The sequence below is a fragment of the Ascidiella aspersa genome, chromosome 5, assembly GCF_963924565.1.
Source record: "Ascidiella aspersa chromosome 5, kaAscAspe10.2, whole genome shotgun sequence".
Taxonomy (NCBI): Eukaryota; Metazoa; Chordata; class Ascidiacea; order Phlebobranchia; family Ascidiidae; genus Ascidiella; species Ascidiella aspersa.
In genome coordinates, this window is record NC_139451.1 from 4452936 (window position 1) to 4470048 (window position 17113).

The following is a 17113-nucleotide window of genomic DNA, read 5'->3' on the forward strand; positions in this document are numbered from 1 at the left end:
GAGGATATTGCCACATAGAGACATAAGGTAAAGGTATTGGACGTTGACATCCGGCAACAATGAGATGACTGTAGGGCGAACTTCGGCTTGCTTCATCTCACTTTCAACGTCTACGTACAATCGGTTTAGCGCTTGCCATGCGACAATAATGGGATCCATGGTGTATGCGCAATGTGCTGTACTTCAGGTAACGATGGAGAACAAAAAATATGACGTATCCAAGAAACAAAGCCTCGGGTCAGAGCGTAGAACAGAATGCAATGAAAAACTTAATGCTGCAGGAAATTAAGCAGAGCCCTGCAGGCACGATGCGTTGTGACACAAGACGACGGACGTTGTGCTTTACTACAACGGAAACAAAGAGCGCAAATGGCACAACGTGCTGAACTTGAGCGTGTCGAAAGCACTTACGCTGCACTGTGGTGCAACGTGACAAGTCGCAGGCGCTTCTTGCCAAGCGACGATAGATTCGTACGCTGCACTTTGGTGCAATGGGACAACAGGAGTCGCGGGCACTTATTCCCGAGCGACGATAGATTCGTACGCTGCACTTTGGTGGAACGGGACAACAGGAGTCGCGGGCACTTATTGTCGAGCGACGGAACTTCGTACGCTGCACTTCGGTGCAATGGGACAACAGGAGTCGCGGGCACTTATTGTCGAGCGACGGTACATCGTACGATGCACTTCGGTGCAACGGGACAACCTCACCAGCTGTAAGACGGGAGACTTTGAAAACTTTTGTAGAAATCAAGCTTTGCAATACTCAGCACTTCTTTCTATTATTGCTTGCGTCTACAAGGACAATAGCGAACGTACAATTTTCGCACGGTACAAATCAAAACAGTAGAGAAATCGGTGCAGGTGATGACTGCACCAAGCACCGCAAAACAAAGGCTTTATATAGCAACTAAATAGGCCCCAAAGGCTAGCAGCTAATTGCATTCTTTGCGTGAGAGGCGCGCACTACCACGCCAAATTAAGTGAGTGTGCTTATGCGATGCGTCGCACCATTATGCGCGTGCAAAAACGAAAAATGGAGCAATAGCGAAAGGCAAAAAACTTACAGGCCACTTCATTTGCAGTATCAGATTTTCCGAAACCGGGTGATTTGAGTTAATTGAGAAGTTTGTCCTTTTTAGACTTGAGTTCGTTTAAGGTAACATCTGCTAGCTTTAGCACATGAAATTAGCAAAATGTAATATATTGTAGCCAGCAAGTTTCTGTTGTGTTAAAATGTAATAATATATGAACTCTAAACACGGATCTGTTGATTATCTTCAGTAGAAAGAGAGTGGCCCAAATAATTGATAAAAGATTCATTCTTTTATTAGCAAACGTTTCGGCAATTTCTTTTGCCATCATCAGTGCAGACTTGTGCAGACTTACTGCACTGATGATGGCAAAAGAAATTGCCGAAACGTTTGCTAGTAATAATATAATTTTAGATAACAGCCAAAAATTATGGTTATAATTACAAAGATAGACAACACCTAAAAAAGCTTTCAAAATTATTTACCCATCTGTAAAAAAAAATAGTTTCGAGTAACAAACACACAAAGTTAACCAAAGCTAAAACAACACTCTCTATGTGTGAACACTGTGCAAATGTTATGGAAAATAAGCAGTCTTAATCAAAACAGGGATGTTCAAAAATCCTGATTACTTCAGCTAAAAAACAATCAATTTTGGCCCATAAAAAAAAATCCACAATCAATTTTGCATCAATTTAAAGAAAAAACTAAATCTAAAACTTATCTTTTATTAAGGTCAGTTTGGAAATGAAACTGTTAAGGAAATATCAGAGCTTCTGCAACAAAACTTCAAGGTAATTAACCCAATGGGCTTAAAATACAACGAAGAGACTTTTCCACAAGATGTCCACCCTCAGTTAGCAAACGTTGATAACTTTTATGAGGGTCAATTGGCCAAAAATAAGCAATACAACCCGACATCACACCAGAAAAATAGAGATTTTGCGAGGTCACGCAAAGTTAGTTTTGAACAAATAAAGGAAATTATCCATTTTGGAAAATATAGCATTTTAGTCGGGGGACCTGGTTCTGGTAAAACCACCCTTTCAAAGAAGCTTGCCCAATCTGATGCAAGGCTCGTGATGCACCAGAGATGCCTGGAGATTAACAATGACGAAAAATTATCTTTAAAAGAGATGATAGTCGACAATGCTTATCCACATCTCAATGAAGAAGCAAGTGACAAAGTCTTCAACTGGATAAAAAAGAATCCTTCAAAATGTGTCTTTATTTTTGATGGTTACGATCAAGCCACTTGGTCACTTGACAATGTAAAGCCAAGAAATGATGCAGTTCATACTCGCTTGTCGGTTGAACAAATAATTGCCAATCTTTGTGGCAAGAAATTCCTACGCGGTGCCTCAATAGCTCTTACGTCCAGGCCACATTCCATTATTTTCCTCCCGGAAGAATTACGCCCTGAAAATCTGTTTTACCTGATAGATTTTGAGTTTGTAGATATGCGAGAAATATTTTTTGCTTTTGCTGGTGAAGAAGCCCAGAGAATATGGGACACATTGAACAGACAAGCACCCATGTTACTTGATCTTTGTCTTATCCCTATTATGCTTCAATTGACCCTTTTAGCTGCTTTGGGTGCAGATGATGTCACTGAACTTCGCAGCACCACTCAGGTTTTCACTGTTTTGTTGAAAAACTTAAGGCACTCGGAATATGCTAGGGCTGGCGATATTAAATCAATGTACAGCACCTTAGGTGAACTTGCTTACAATGCTACTAAGAACTCAACTGTAATAATGACCCATAAGCAAATAAAGGAAAAGGGCTTAAGTGACAAAGATGTGCAGGATTTAATCATATCTGTCCCTGGGCTAGAAAGGTTTAACCAGAAGCTCTTCGAAGGTCAACAGAAACTAATATTCCATCATCAAACTCTTCAAGAATATCTCTGTTCTTTGTACATCGGCCAGAACATGAGTTTAGATGAGTTTAGTCAGATAGTTGAGAAATTGGTCTCTGATCCTCACTGGGCGATGGTGAGAAGATTCGGATGTGGACTTCTCCTCGGCAGCAAATTCACTGTTCCAGAACCTTCTATACAAGCTGATATCGATCAATCCTTACCTGACACTTCGCAAAACAAGAGTAAGCAGCTATTTAATGCTTTTAAATGTTGAAATTTATATTTATGTTTTTATTATTAATGGTCCCTAATTGCACTTTGACTCTGAAGTTTATAATAACTAAAGAATCACTTGTATACCTAAAATTTAGAAATGGACTTGTTTCTCACATTAAACTTTAGTATTTATTTAAATCCAACATGCAACCTCGGTATTATACATTCCTAAAGGCAAAAGACCAAAAATGTTTTTTCTTAACCAATATAGCACTGATTTCTTGTAACCCCGATTATTTCAAAGAAAATTCTTAACCATGTGCCTTTGGGCAATTGTAAATGGTTTGATGCAAACAATATGTTTTCAGAAAAGCCAATTAGGAGGTTTATAAACATTATGCGAAAGAAATTCAGACGACAACCGAGACAATCACAAGGTAATACTGAGGTTTTGCTGTTTTATATATGTGTTTTAATCTTTATACTAGACGTTGTTTCCAAATTTTAAAGTGTATATTTACATTAGTATGATAAAAAAATGCATTATAGCGGACTCAAATCTCATTTTCTAACCAGTAATTCCCTCTATTCCTGTTTTTAATAATATCATCATCTTTCAATGGTTGCTTGAATTTAAGAAAATATTTTTTAATCGTGTGATACTTAATATTTACTTTGGATGCAATATAGAATGGTTTAACCCTTTTCAGGAACGACAACTCGTGGTTCAACGGATATTTCACAGAAATTTGATGGCGCACCACCTACATCACAAGTAGATATATAGTCATTTAAACATTAGGATTTATTCTAATAAAAATGCGTGTTTGGGAAAGTAAATTTAAGAAAAAAGGTTTAAAAGCAGCAGATAGTTCACAGCAAATCTAAAAGCCACTAGGTTCAACAACTGTTTTTGGATATTACATATTGATGGCACAAACATTTAACTCAATATGTTACTAAAAGCAGTGTTTGTGGTGTTTATGTTTTTGTGGTATTAGGTCAAGTAGCTGTGTTTGTATGCAGGTTGCCAATCAACAACCATCAACATCTGCCACTAGACCAAGTCAATCTGGTGTCGGTCAAACCTTAACTGACACTTCGCAGAACCAACAAAATAAAAGTAAGTGGCACAGCATTTAAACATGGCTATACCTAAACTTGTTTTCAACACGAATAAACCAAATAACCAAACCTTGCAGTACTAAAATATACTTAGTGTGCTAAGATGCTTTTATGTCAATTGCTTGTTTTACAGCTGACATGTCAGCTAAAGTGACAATTTAATCCAGTTAGAGCAGTGGGTCTCAACCTTTTTTTCACTGCGTACCACCTCGAGCTTTTATGATCTTGTTGCGTACCAACAAATTGTCAAAAAATTCAACTTTACTCAAAATGCATATAGGATTATTAACAGGGTGGACACAGCAAAATAATCTAGCAAAGCTAGCAATTCAGGTCAGACACATTAACCAGATCTTAAAAAGATATATATATATTTCGCCAACTAAGGCATCGTCAGTATATCTGAATAAAAACAAACGCAACAGTATAAGAAAGAGTCAGAAAACATTAAAGTTTAAATAAAACAAAGTAAAATAACTAAAATATAAAAGCTGTTAAATAGTAATGGCATCCAAGTTGTACAACCCCTGTACAGAAGCAATAAGAACGGGTCGAGAGAAACGCGGCAACGCAAAATAACGGCACAAAAACGGCAAGGCAAAAAGAAAAAATGGAGTAGAGGCGTAAGAAAACGATAAGAACTAGACAACTACTTAATTTGGGGCAGTACCATTTTTTGAATATTGATTCTGGCTTTAATTTTGTTAAGCCATCTATCCTCACAAATGTCTAACATGTGGAACGGTGGCTGGGCAACAAACTGAACAATATAACAGCTGTTAAGCCATCTATCCTCACAAATGTCTAACATGTGGAACGGTGGCTGGGCAACAAACTGAACAATATAACAGTTTTTTTGTGCCGTTATTTTGCGTTGCCGCGTTTCTCTCGACCCGTTCTTATTGCTTCTGTACAGGGGTTGTACAACTTGGATGCCATTACTATTTAACAGCTTTTATATTTTAGTTATTTTACTTTGTTTTATTTAAACTTTAATGTTTTCTGACTCTTTCTTATACTGTTGCGTTTGTTTTTATTCAGATATACTGACGATGCCTTAGTTGGCGAAATATATATATATCTTTTTAAGATCTGGTTAATGTGTCTGACCTGAATTGCTAGCTTTGCTAGATTATTTTGCTGTTACTGATCAGGAATTAAGGTCGACATTTATCTTGCAAGGGTCAAGGTGATTTCTATTATTCACATATTCAGTGCAACATTAACAGGGTGGATTAGATAATTAGTTAGCCCGGAAATTTTTAAACAAATGCGGCCCAATACTCTCAAAAAAGTTTCCCTTTTTTAACTTGCAAGATACTGGTAGTCAAGTTTTGTGATTGTTTGTTGTTTTGCTATGATGTCATAAAAGAAATTTGCATAGATGTTCTGGAAAGATAATAGTTCCTATCGTTAAAGAAGCATAAAATATTTAACTGTAGAATCATTATAATGAATGTATAGTTTATTACAATAAAAAAGATGCTTGACCTTTTGGTAAAACTGTAATTTTACTTAAAAACATATAATGCGTATAGCGTACCACCCAAAATGACTTCGCGTACCACTAGGGGTACGCGTATCACAGGTTGAGAACCACTGAGTTAGAGGTTATCATTTAAACCAGACGTTCCCAACGTGGGCGGTACCGCCCCCTTGTGGGCGATGGCGAGTTACAAGGGGGCGTTTTGGGTCTGTTTCTAATTTGGGGGGCGCTGAATGCACATAAGGGGGCGTTACATAAAAGTGCTTATAGGCTAAATTTTATAAAAAGTTCACTTAACAATAGTAACAAACAACACTGTAGGACGTATGTAACTTTTAACCTTAAATGGCAATTTCCGTACTGCGAACTTGTAGTAGTTTTCCGACCATGGTTACGTAATAATTGACTTTCTTATGTAAAGTTGTTGGTTGTTGTTGCGTTCACAGTTTTATACGCGGCAAATTTTTTGTATATTTAAAGCAGGGGTAGCCAACTTACGGCTCGCCACCTCTTTGACAACTAGACACGAGTCCATTTTAAATACTTTTTGAATACTTTAACGGACTACGGGCAAAATTTTTTCGCGCTTCGCGACAAGGATCTTACTATGTCCAGTTTGTTTACGTTTTGATGCTGTCTTTGGAATAAATTAGGGATTTTTTACCGTTGTGGACAAACGGAAAACGTATTCAAAAATATTAGACATATTTTTTTTAACATTTTTTTATTTTTTTGGCAATGTAGTGAATACTAGCACAAAATTCAAAAGAAATGTTTGTATACACCAAAAAATCGCGCTCGCTTCGCTCGCCAGGACTTAAACAGCTAAACAAACACTGAATAACACTATCTATAAACACTAAGGTTATCGCGTTTCCTCAAACTAGTTTTATAACACTTTTCATTAGTAGCATGAATGAAAAAAAGCCGAGGTCCGCCTGATTTACAGTTCTTCTAACATTCCAATAACGCAATTCTTAGTCAACATTTTGTGCGGCCCACAGAGACCTTTTTGAGTTTGATTGGTTCCCGTGACAAAAAAAGGTTGCCGACCGCTGATTTATAGTATTGGTGCAGAAAGTTTAATTTTTCCTGATAATGACATAACCTGGTGAATTAATGTATCCATAAATTCCTATAGTGAATGTATGTTAAACAACCTAAAATAAGACTGACAGCTTATCAAAACGAAAGTGAAGACAATATGATGTTAGACAACGATTAATATAATACTTTACTGTAAAGCAAGATGAGGGGGGCGATATGAAACAATATTGAGCCCAAGGGGCATTAGTGTCAAAAAGGTTGGGAAACACTGATTTAAACTGACTTTTAAATCCTGAATTTTTTTATATAAATTAAGTTGTCCAACCTGGTATTATTAATTATAAGTTTCAAACCACTTTGTGAATTTATTCTTACTGTAAACATCTTACACAACAAACATATTTAATAAAACACAGCAATAAGCATGAGATTAAACAAGGCGACAACTAACATCAAAGCATTCACTAGTCTGCTGACACCTTATGGTCAAACAGTCGTCTGAACAACAAGTAAATTTCGACAAATAAAACATAGTTATGATTATTAATAATAATTTCCATGTTCACAGTCAAGGCTGAGATGTTCTACGAAAACTTTCTCGAGGAATTCAAACAAAATCCTAATGGTAAGAATATAAAATTTCTGTTACTTTGTGATATTTTACTCGGTTGATTTATTTTAATTTTTACATCCGTTAATAAAACACTATCGTTTTCATACTTGTGATGTCACAATGACCGTTTACTACATTTGTTTATTGTTTCTTTGTTGCTTTTTCTTGATATTTGTTGAATATATAGGGTTGTGTTTAGATATTGGAATGATTGTTGATTTGCAAGAATGCAATGAAGAAGTGCTCCAATCTTTCGCAAAGCACTTCCCTGTGGAGGCTGGGTTTAGCCAAGAACCCATCGGAACAAATGCAGCCCACGCTTTGGGTCGGATACTCCAGCATGTCGATAAACAAATCAAGATGTTGGATCTGTTGAGCTGCAACCTGATAAGTCAAGGTTTGGAACACATTTGCAAAGGAATCGGGAAAATGACTCGCAAGGTAAAGTGCTTTTTTATCGACTTTTTATTGTTGAATGTTACCGCGATCAACTTTTATATTTTAATTTTTAACAATGATAAAGATTAAACTAATTAGATAAATCAGTAAACCTAAAATCATTTTTTTTGATGTTATATGATAAAGATATTTCGCTACTAAAAGCTTCATCAGTATATAAAAACATAACAAAATATAAATGAAGATATTGCTAATAAAAACCTAAACCAACTGTTCTAAGCAAGTGGTGCACTAGGCAAGCCGCAACTACTACAGCTAAATGAAATTTAGTCAATAAAATGACGTTACAACTGATAACACAGATAATAATACAGCTATCAGAGGCTGTTGGTTTGGTGTAGTCTTTTGTGATAGAACCACATGGTGAAGACGTTTTGGTAACATGGAGAACATCTAAAAATTCAAGTTGGTTACCATCAGTAGCAGTGTGGATTGTTCTAAAAGTGAGCTTTAGGTTGTTTCGCTCGAACACTATTTCATTAATGGTTTCTTGATCAAAAGAAAGACAAATTATATCTTCGACAAAAAATATATTTATTATATAAAATCTCCAAACAAACTGATTTTCGGTTTGCTTAGCCCTGTATTAAGTTCCATCTTATCATTTATGTGCAACCAGAATTGTTGGTTTTTCATCATCCGGATTCTGGCAGATTCTGTTATTCGAAAGAAAATTCTGATTACTTTAAAACATGTTGAAAGTTCGATTTGACCTTGTGGCTCACTACAATCGACCTTTCAAAATCTAATCCGCTTGTCAATTTGTTGTTTCAGATCAAGCGGCTGGACCTGAGTTATAACCACTTCGGCGACGAAGGATCTCTTGCGCTTTCTCGCGTCCTCCCAAACATCGATGAGTTGTATCTGATCCACTGCAACCTGACAGGTCAAGGTTTGGAACACATTTGCAAAGCAATCGGGAAAATGCCTCACAAGGTAAAGTGCTTTATTGTCAGCATTTTGTTGTTGAATGTTACCGCGAGAAACTTTTATGTTTTACTTTAAACTTTAAAGTGTGTTGAAAGCACGATTCGACCTTGACCTTGCAGCTCACATTAATCGACCTTTCTAAATCTAATCCGCTCGTCAATTTGTTGTTTCAAATCAAGCGGCTGAATCTGAGTCATAACCGCATCGGCGACCAAGGAGCTCTTGAGCTTTCTCGCGTCCTCCCAAACATCGAGGAGTTGGATCTGTCCAGCTGCAACCTGACAAGTCAAGGTTTGGAACACATTTGCAAAGCAATCGGAAAAATGCCTCACAAGGTAAAGTGCTTTATTGTCAGCATTTTGTTGTTAAATGTTACCGCGGGAAACTTTTATATTTTACTTAACCTCGCTCGTCAATTTGTTGTTTCAGATCAAGTGGCTGAATCTGAGTCATAACCGCATCGGCGAAGAAGGAGGTCTTGAGCTTTCTCGCGTCCTCCCAAAAATAGAGCAGTTGTGGGTATATGATTGTGGCATCGAAGGCGAGGAGGTGATCAAATCGAAACTGAGAGAACTTGGACGTGACGTGAGTAACAGCAATAAATAAATAAAAAACCTATATCACTGACACGAGAAGCCACTCTGTTACGTCACAATGTAAATAAGTTGATCTAACACCAACCACCAGAGGCGCCAAAAAAAGAAATAAATCCGGGGAGAACTGTAAACATTATTGCGGCAAAAATTAAAAAATAAAGTGTTAAACAGCGAAACGTAACTTTTTATATTTATGTTCTACAGATAATTTACTGACGTAATAAAATAATTACTGCCTTGAGCTAATGCGGTTTTGTTTGTCTCGCCCAAAATATTGCCAGCCTTTTCTGGTGAAGAATATTTTGGGCCCAAATTATTCGTTTTTTTGGTCGCGCCCTAAAGTAAATGCTGTATTCGCCTTAGGAATATATTAGCATCGCCATGTATTAGTGGTAAACTAGGCTATCACCTAATACATAAGGGGTATGCTATAGTACAAACTGGGGCCTGAGGGTGCACATGTCTGCTTTTCTTACTCTAACACTGTTACAGAGATAAGCTGTTTCAACATGCAGCACAAAATCAGATTTAAAGCGCGAAACAAATTATTGGGGTAAATTGGGAGAATTTTTAACACATACTGCTCGAAATAACGATAATTTATAATCCATATTAATATTTGTGTCGAGGTTAAAGTCACACAGTCAGGCTGAATAGATATGCTTAAAACAGAGACACAATCATTGCAAAACTTGATTTTTTTGCGTTTATGTAATTAAAATAGCCAAATATATAGTTTAGTTGTTTATCCTCATGCGAATGTCACCTGTCTATTTAACAGGAATTGCGACTATCATGATTAATTTTTTTATTCAATATAGGAGTACTTAATAAAACTGCCAACACATAGCAACTATAAAATCAAAATTGAGTACTTCTTCAAATCTATATGCCTAACACTGGCTTTTTTCACATTTGAGGAAAATGTTTGGTTTACCCCAAAAGTTTGCATGACTAAGCAAAAACAATCTAATTAGACAAATTATTTTGTCAACTTATGATGCAACAAATCAATTTTTCTTTCAGCTTATCACAAATTCTGAATAAAAATTAATAAAATTACCATATTACAAAATTTATTATTGAATGTACATTGGGAAAAGTCACTAAATATTGTGTAAAAAACACATTTTATTTTTTAATTTAGTTTAATCTTTATTTCCCTGATAAACAAACTTTTGGCAACTAAATCACATCGTAAATATAAAAGTTTTTGAAACTTTTAGCTGAAAAAGTTTCCTACCCCTAACTTACTTTGTCATTTTATTCCCTGATATTTTGTGTCGAAGCCATGGACGCATAGTTTTGAATTTTATTGGATGAAATGACGTAATTTTTGAAGATATACTCATAAGGTAATGCTGGTCACACGTTAAAAAAGCTAAAAAGAAATTATAAATAAACTACTCACTCAATAATCCGAGCAGCTGGGCTTATTCTTGTTAATTTGACTCCGTGATGTGAAATAGGCTGAAAAGAAACCAAAGTTACACTTGCATTAAATCCTTCTACAGCATTTGAATTGCTTCCATCTTGTGTTTTGCAGAGCAACAGCGTGCGTTTTGGTCCCTTTAGAATTTTAGATAGTTGAAAGACGGAAGAAACTATATGATTCTGTGATGTTCTTTTTATGCAACACGCTTCAGCCTTCCTGTTCATTTGGTCGCCAACAACCTTCCAATACTCAACAGTGTTGTGGTTGTTTTGAAAATTACACTAATGTACTCAATTGCAATCCTCGTTTAAAAATCTAACTTACACTTGACTGTTACGCATTAGTCAACGCCAGGCGCAAATATTTTCTGTATGGGGGCATAACGTTTTTCAAAGATGATGCAACAAAGTTACATATAAACGTGACGTCATAAATAAATAACCTTAAGAACGGGGGGGAGGGTAATGTATGCCCATCTAGATCGGCCCCTGGACAACACTCCATTCTAACCGTAGCTGCTGAAAGCATTGCGTGTATTTTCTAAATCGCCCAAGTTATCTAACTTCCAAATATGGTCCTTTAATTCTTTCACCAAACCCATTTCGCTCAATAGACTGTCAGAGGTTGATTCCTAAACCACAATAGACCAATAGTTATTGACCTGTCGTTGTAAATTATCGACTGAAGCCAGTCTCACCATTTCCCAACATCTCTCTTCACAGCTCTATGGCAGTGATTCTCAACTTTCCGTTAAACGCTTAGCACTTGTTTTGAAGTTTATGCTTGGATCTGCCCATATATGTTTGTAGCCACATGTATAACATCTTGGAAATTTACTCAATGGCGTTATTAACTGTGTTGTATATGTGAAATAATAAATTAATTCTCGTTCATAAATTATAGTCGTTTCGTATTCTGTAATCTATTAACGTTCTGCCATATGACCTCTTTAAAAATGATTTGTGAAATAAATATGAATAGCCGTTTGATAATCACTGAAAATGCTCAAATGTCTTTTCATGCATTTGTGTTTTCTGTCTTATGTCTTTATATGCTTTTCTGTATGAAATCTAGGTCAAACTTTTTAAAGACAAAACAAATCTCATGATTTTTGTTATTAATGTAGATATCGTGTCATTTTTGCTGTTAATTTTTCCGAATTTACGTACTAATTATTATCTACTGTCCCCTTTTTAGGCGATGAAATATGTTCGGCCTAATTCACACGAATGTACAAAACACCAATTCAAAATTGACTTGTTATCAATTTATAGAACTGCCAAAACTAAAGCATTGAGCCTTTAATTCTTTCACCAACGCATTTCGTTCAATTGATTAGCAGAGGTTGATTCCTAAACCACGATAGACCCATAGTTTTTGACCTCTCGTTGTATATATATTGCTATTTGACTAAAACCAGGTCGCTCTTAAATTAGCATCTGATCACCTTAACAGATTTAATTTGTGTCCAGAGCCTATTGTGTAACTTAAGAAAGGATAGTAAGAGCTTATTATATAAACGGTCCTCACAAAACACAATATGCAAAAAACGCTAGCCATCCAATGAAATATGCACCAAATATCTTTTGATTTCTGTTGTATAAGAATCGTAATTCAAATTCATCAGTTTAAGTTAATTTGCAAACATTCAAAGTTATGTTTTGAACGTTTTTTTATTTTAGACGTGTTTTTAGCCTAAATCAACTTTTTTATTTTGTTTATTAAAACTGTAGTTGTTCGGATTTGCGACGTTTTGAACTGTAGTGCTGTATTTTTGCTCATGTCAATTTTTGCTCATCTAAAATTAAAAAAATTCTTTGTTAATCTTCGAAAGATAGTATTGCCGTGTTTTTGTATTTAGTTTTTTTGTTTATATTATTGGCTGTAAACAAGCTCGTTTAAAAAACAATATCTTATTGTGTTGCAGTGTTTTTGCTCGTCTTATTTTCACCAATATAATGATTTCATGTCTTTTTTATGGTATTAAATAGACATTTTAAGTTCTAGGCTTTAGTTGCTCTGTTCGACCAAATGTTTACTATTTGTTGCATGCGACCGGCAATATTCCCGAAAGTTGTGCCGCTAATAAGGTGAATTTTTATACGGTCCTTATATTGGCTTTAACAATTCGGCAATCACACTTTAGTGAAAATATAGACAAATGTCATGACCTTGAGTTTCGAAATTCGACATTTATCTACAGTTGTACACTCATTCATGACCGTAGCCGCGCATTTCTAGAAAGAAATCGTTGTGAAATGCGTTCAGCCTCAAATAGTCAGTCAAACACGCAAAAAATTCAGTCGCGCTTTACGGGTTTCACTCAGTAGTACTAATGAACCGGCAACACCAACTAACATGTTTCAATATTGTGGCTACAAGAATATTAAGCATCTTCCTTAAATACAAAGCAGCTTACTAAAAAAAAAGTTAGCAGACCAAACTAGGACTTCTGCAATTAAAACCCACGTGCATTTGTTTAGACACGTGACCAAAATCACGCAGCGGAACGAACGCATCCATGATAAATCATGCGTGACGCACTCGACAAAAATATTTCACGAAAGGGACTCAAGACCGAAATAAGAACAACATCAACGTCGGAATGAAACACAGTTAGGAATAAGAAAAAAATACACTAATACCTATAAATGTCGTGATAACGTATAAATCAGAATAGGACCTAAATAGCCATAATTAGGCGCGTACAGCATTTTGTATTGGCTTCATAAGTGATCGGGATTCGACCTATGGTCAAGTCTTTTTGGGACTCACAAAAGTTACTTACGAGTTCACTAGAGTTCCTTGAATACTGTTTGTTAAAGCGCCGATGTCGTAATAAGTATAGTAGCTTTTGTTAACTAGTAAACTCGCTTTCAGACAGGATTCCAATCGTCGTGCTTTAATGCGTCAAACGAATGCGGTTTCTAAATACAAATGAGTTGGGTAAACCAATAATACAGTAGGCCTACAGTCAACAATCTATAATTTAAGGTCATTAATATTATTGGAACAGTAGCTTAATCATCCGGGTTAACATTTTCAAAAGTATTATCTTATTCGCATAAACGAATTACTCACAATTACCAAATCAGCAAGCAACAAAACAGTTAACAATGAAACAAACTGCAGTAGCAGCAGCAAACAACAACCGTGTGACGTAATAGACGTATTTGTTGTAAGATAATTTGCAAATTTTAATCAACACTCAGCGGGTGACGTAACAGTACTGTTAGCAATAATCTATAAAACCTAGTTTGATCTTATTCCACCGGATTGTTTGGGGTCATGGTTGGGTAATAGGTGTAGTATCAAATCGGGTTAGGGCTAAAATTACTAGGGAAGCTAGGGGTGGGGTTTATATTTCCATTTTTAATAAAAGTAATCCCAGTAAAATTGATTTTAATAATTATTTTTCATTATTTTTTATCTAATTAATTATTTTTTGAGGTGATTATGCTAACAGAACAGAAACTCATGTAAATTTAACCGCTAGCGGTAACTATAAGTAAAATAACTGACGGCTACCGTACGAATAATTGGTTTAACTCTACCGGCAAGTTAAGCCGCATGTTGACTTTTTTTTAGTAGTTTATTAAAAATAAAATCCTTCTACTTAACCGCCACTAAATAACTATTTACCTCTCGCACTTCAGTCCAACCATGAACCTTCCAACTGCAGCTAACCCAATAAAGGCAAAGTTGCGTTCATTGCAAGCGTTAGTAGCTCTGCACCAACATTTCAATCAACAAAGAGAATCTCACTTTCCTCTCCAGCTTCACTCCATACAGAAGGTATAAGCAGGGTTAACATCTGCAAAGACCAAAGAGCAAACACTCTACTGATAACTCGGTGCGGATCCAGGATTTTGTTGGGGGAGGCATTTAAATACAAATAATCCTAAAACACTTGTTGTCCTTTGGGCCAAATGCATCTTAAAGCAGCTTAATCACAAAAAAGAAAGAAAAAAAGCGGTTATTTGGTTATTTTGCCAGGTATAATATTCGTTGTCAAACTTTATTAACTTGATAAATGATTGAAAATAAGAAACCATGCAATAGAAACAGTAGTGAGTCTTAGTAAATTCTAAAATAAGACAAACTAAGCACACAACTCAAAACTAAGCACGTTTCTTAGAAATAAGCTCACAAGTATTTTTTAAGACACTACAACCAAAAACAAGCACAAATTTTAGAAATAAGCACGGTTTGGTAACCTGGGTATAAGAGGAAAACTGGTTTCGTTTTAGTTTCAAAAGACTGTGTCACGTGGGACCGAGTAGAGCGCAGACGTTGGGTTTGGTGAGAAGAACTGGAGTTGGATCAATTACCTGATTTCGGTTTGCTTTTAATCATAATACAACTGTTAAAACATAAAAGTCTTTTTTTTTGGGAAATTTTTAAAAAATATGACAAATAGTTTACGTTACTCGTAACTCTGTTTTTGATTACAGTACAAAATTAAAAACTAAAAACTATGTAACAGAAACATGGAAATATTAAGCTAATTTATGATTTGCCGTTGATCCAATTATAACCTTGACTTGGCAAGTAACTGTGTCTATTTTTAAAACACATTTATACCAATTAATTTTGCGGGTAATTTAATGTAAAATTGTCCCAAATGAATAGTTGAAAACTGGGTTCAGCTGGGTAAAAAAAACACTTGCTAATCCTCCTTTTTCGTAACATTTGTACTGTTGTTTTTTTATGAATTTTCTAAACTGTTTTAATTCACAAAAAAATATTTGTTGGCTTTAATGGTTTAAAGTGAAAAGCACGCTTCGAAGACTAATCAAAATAGACGCTTAAGGCTCAAAGAAACAGGCGCTGCCTAGGTTAAGGTACAATTTCAAAAAGGTACAAATTATACTGTTTTTACAACGCAGGAAACCAGATGGAAAATTTACGGTTTGAAAGTAAAGTGAAATGGGCAGTTTAAAACCCAGGTGAAAAGTGCAATTTAAAGCTGAACATTGAGGGAAACATATACAGTCTGAAACTTAATTGAGAAGTACATTTAAAAATTTAGAGAGGAGTAAACGACTGTAAAAAAAAGAAAAAGAACAGTGGTCGGAACAGGTACAGTTAAAAACATGAACTCCCCAAAGACAAATACATCTAAAATAAAGTCATCCTTATTCGGGTTTTAGTTAAAGTTATTGTTTTCGTTAATTTTACAAACCTAACCTAAGATAACTAAATAAGCCAGATAACTAAAAAACTAAACAGCTCTAATTTTTTACTCAATCTAATATGGAATAGTAGAAAAAAATCTTCGTATATTTCTTTGTAGAGCGGAAGCAACCGGACAAGTAGTTCACGTGCAAGTGAAGCAAACAACATTTCACCAAACCTGTGTCGTAGCTGGTCATGGCTTGTGTGGTGGACAAAAGGCGTTTAAACGATTGTTTGGTAAAAAATTATTTGTTAAAACTTCGAGTTGACACATCGTCATCCAATATCTATACTACTAATAAAAAGTATAATAAAACTAATTTGAAGAAACGAAATAACCTTCATAGTTATTGTATTTTTTTTTCATTAAAACATTTTTTTATTACGCTGAAACAACAAAATAGAAAGACGGACGAAAATAAAAAATAGCACCTATCAAGAAGCGACAGGTTGGGCTAAAGGCCAGCCCACTTATCTCTATGAATTTCGAGATTTTCTGAATTTAAAGCACTGATATATTCAGAATGTTTTACAGACTTGATCATAAAAACAAACATGGAAAGCGTCGGTAATGTCTTCGCATACTTAGAACGGTATATAACGAAGCGCGCACATGACAGTAAGCAATTCAACAAATCATTGTCAACACCAGTTCCAAACAAGAGAGTTACAGGGTCGTTTTGCAAGGAAATTAAAAGTTTTGATTGCTTTCAACATGAAGACAATAATAAAATATGTGCGAAATAGTTTCAGGGGCATTTCGACAGAAAACACATTGGTCGAAGTCAAATTTCCCAAAGGAGTGTAATGTTTCGTTTCATTCGTATTTTATTGCCAATTGGTCATAAGGTATTCTCCCTCCACATTGAGTAAGTCTGAGTATTTGGGGGACCGAAACGGTCCCCCAAATTTCTCCAGCGGTTTCCCAAAATTTGGACTTGCAACTGCAGTAGAAAAGTAATGGTTGTTTCTCGCTAGGTCTTGTCGATAATACAAATATAGCCTATACGATCAATAGTTCACGTCCGGAAAAAAGAATAATTGGAGGTACAGCTAACAGCTGAATCAGAGAGTTATTCACGAAAGAAGTGCACCTTCGATACTCGTCAATGTTTATTTCTGATTTATGG

At 35.6% G+C, this 17113-nt stretch overlaps 1 protein-coding gene across 1 annotated transcript; it reads left to right on the forward strand.

Annotated features, from left to right (window-relative positions):
* Positions 1-628: 628 nt before the first annotated feature.
* Positions 629-11231, forward strand: LOC146141544 (NACHT, LRR and PYD domains-containing protein 3-like). The gene is made up of 11 exons (XM_083390174.1): positions 629-716; positions 1770-3140; positions 3483-3551; positions 3825-3889; positions 4141-4237; positions 7341-7397; positions 7585-7826; positions 8619-8780; positions 8954-9109; positions 9204-9359; positions 10917-11231. The coding sequence occupies exons 1-11, from the start codon at positions 629-631 to the stop codon at positions 10959-10961; spliced, it is 2508 nt and encodes an 835-aa protein (XP_083246300.1). The 3' UTR covers positions 10962-11231.
* The last annotated feature ends 5882 nt before the right edge of the window (positions 11232-17113 follow it).

Bases quoted from the DNA above. Each gene is read 5' to 3' on its own strand.
- LOC146141544 (XM_083390174.1), top strand. From the start codon at position 629: ATGGGACAACAGGAGTCGCGGGCACTTATTGTCGAGCGACGGTACATC. The intron at 717-1,769 runs GTAAGACGGGAG...TCTTTTATTAAG, and splicing joins ACGGGACAACCTCACCAGCT to GTCAGTTTGGAAATGAAACT. The intron at 3,890-4,140 runs GTAGATATATAG...GTTTGTATGCAG, and splicing joins GCGCACCACCTACATCACAA to GTTGCCAATCAACAACCATC.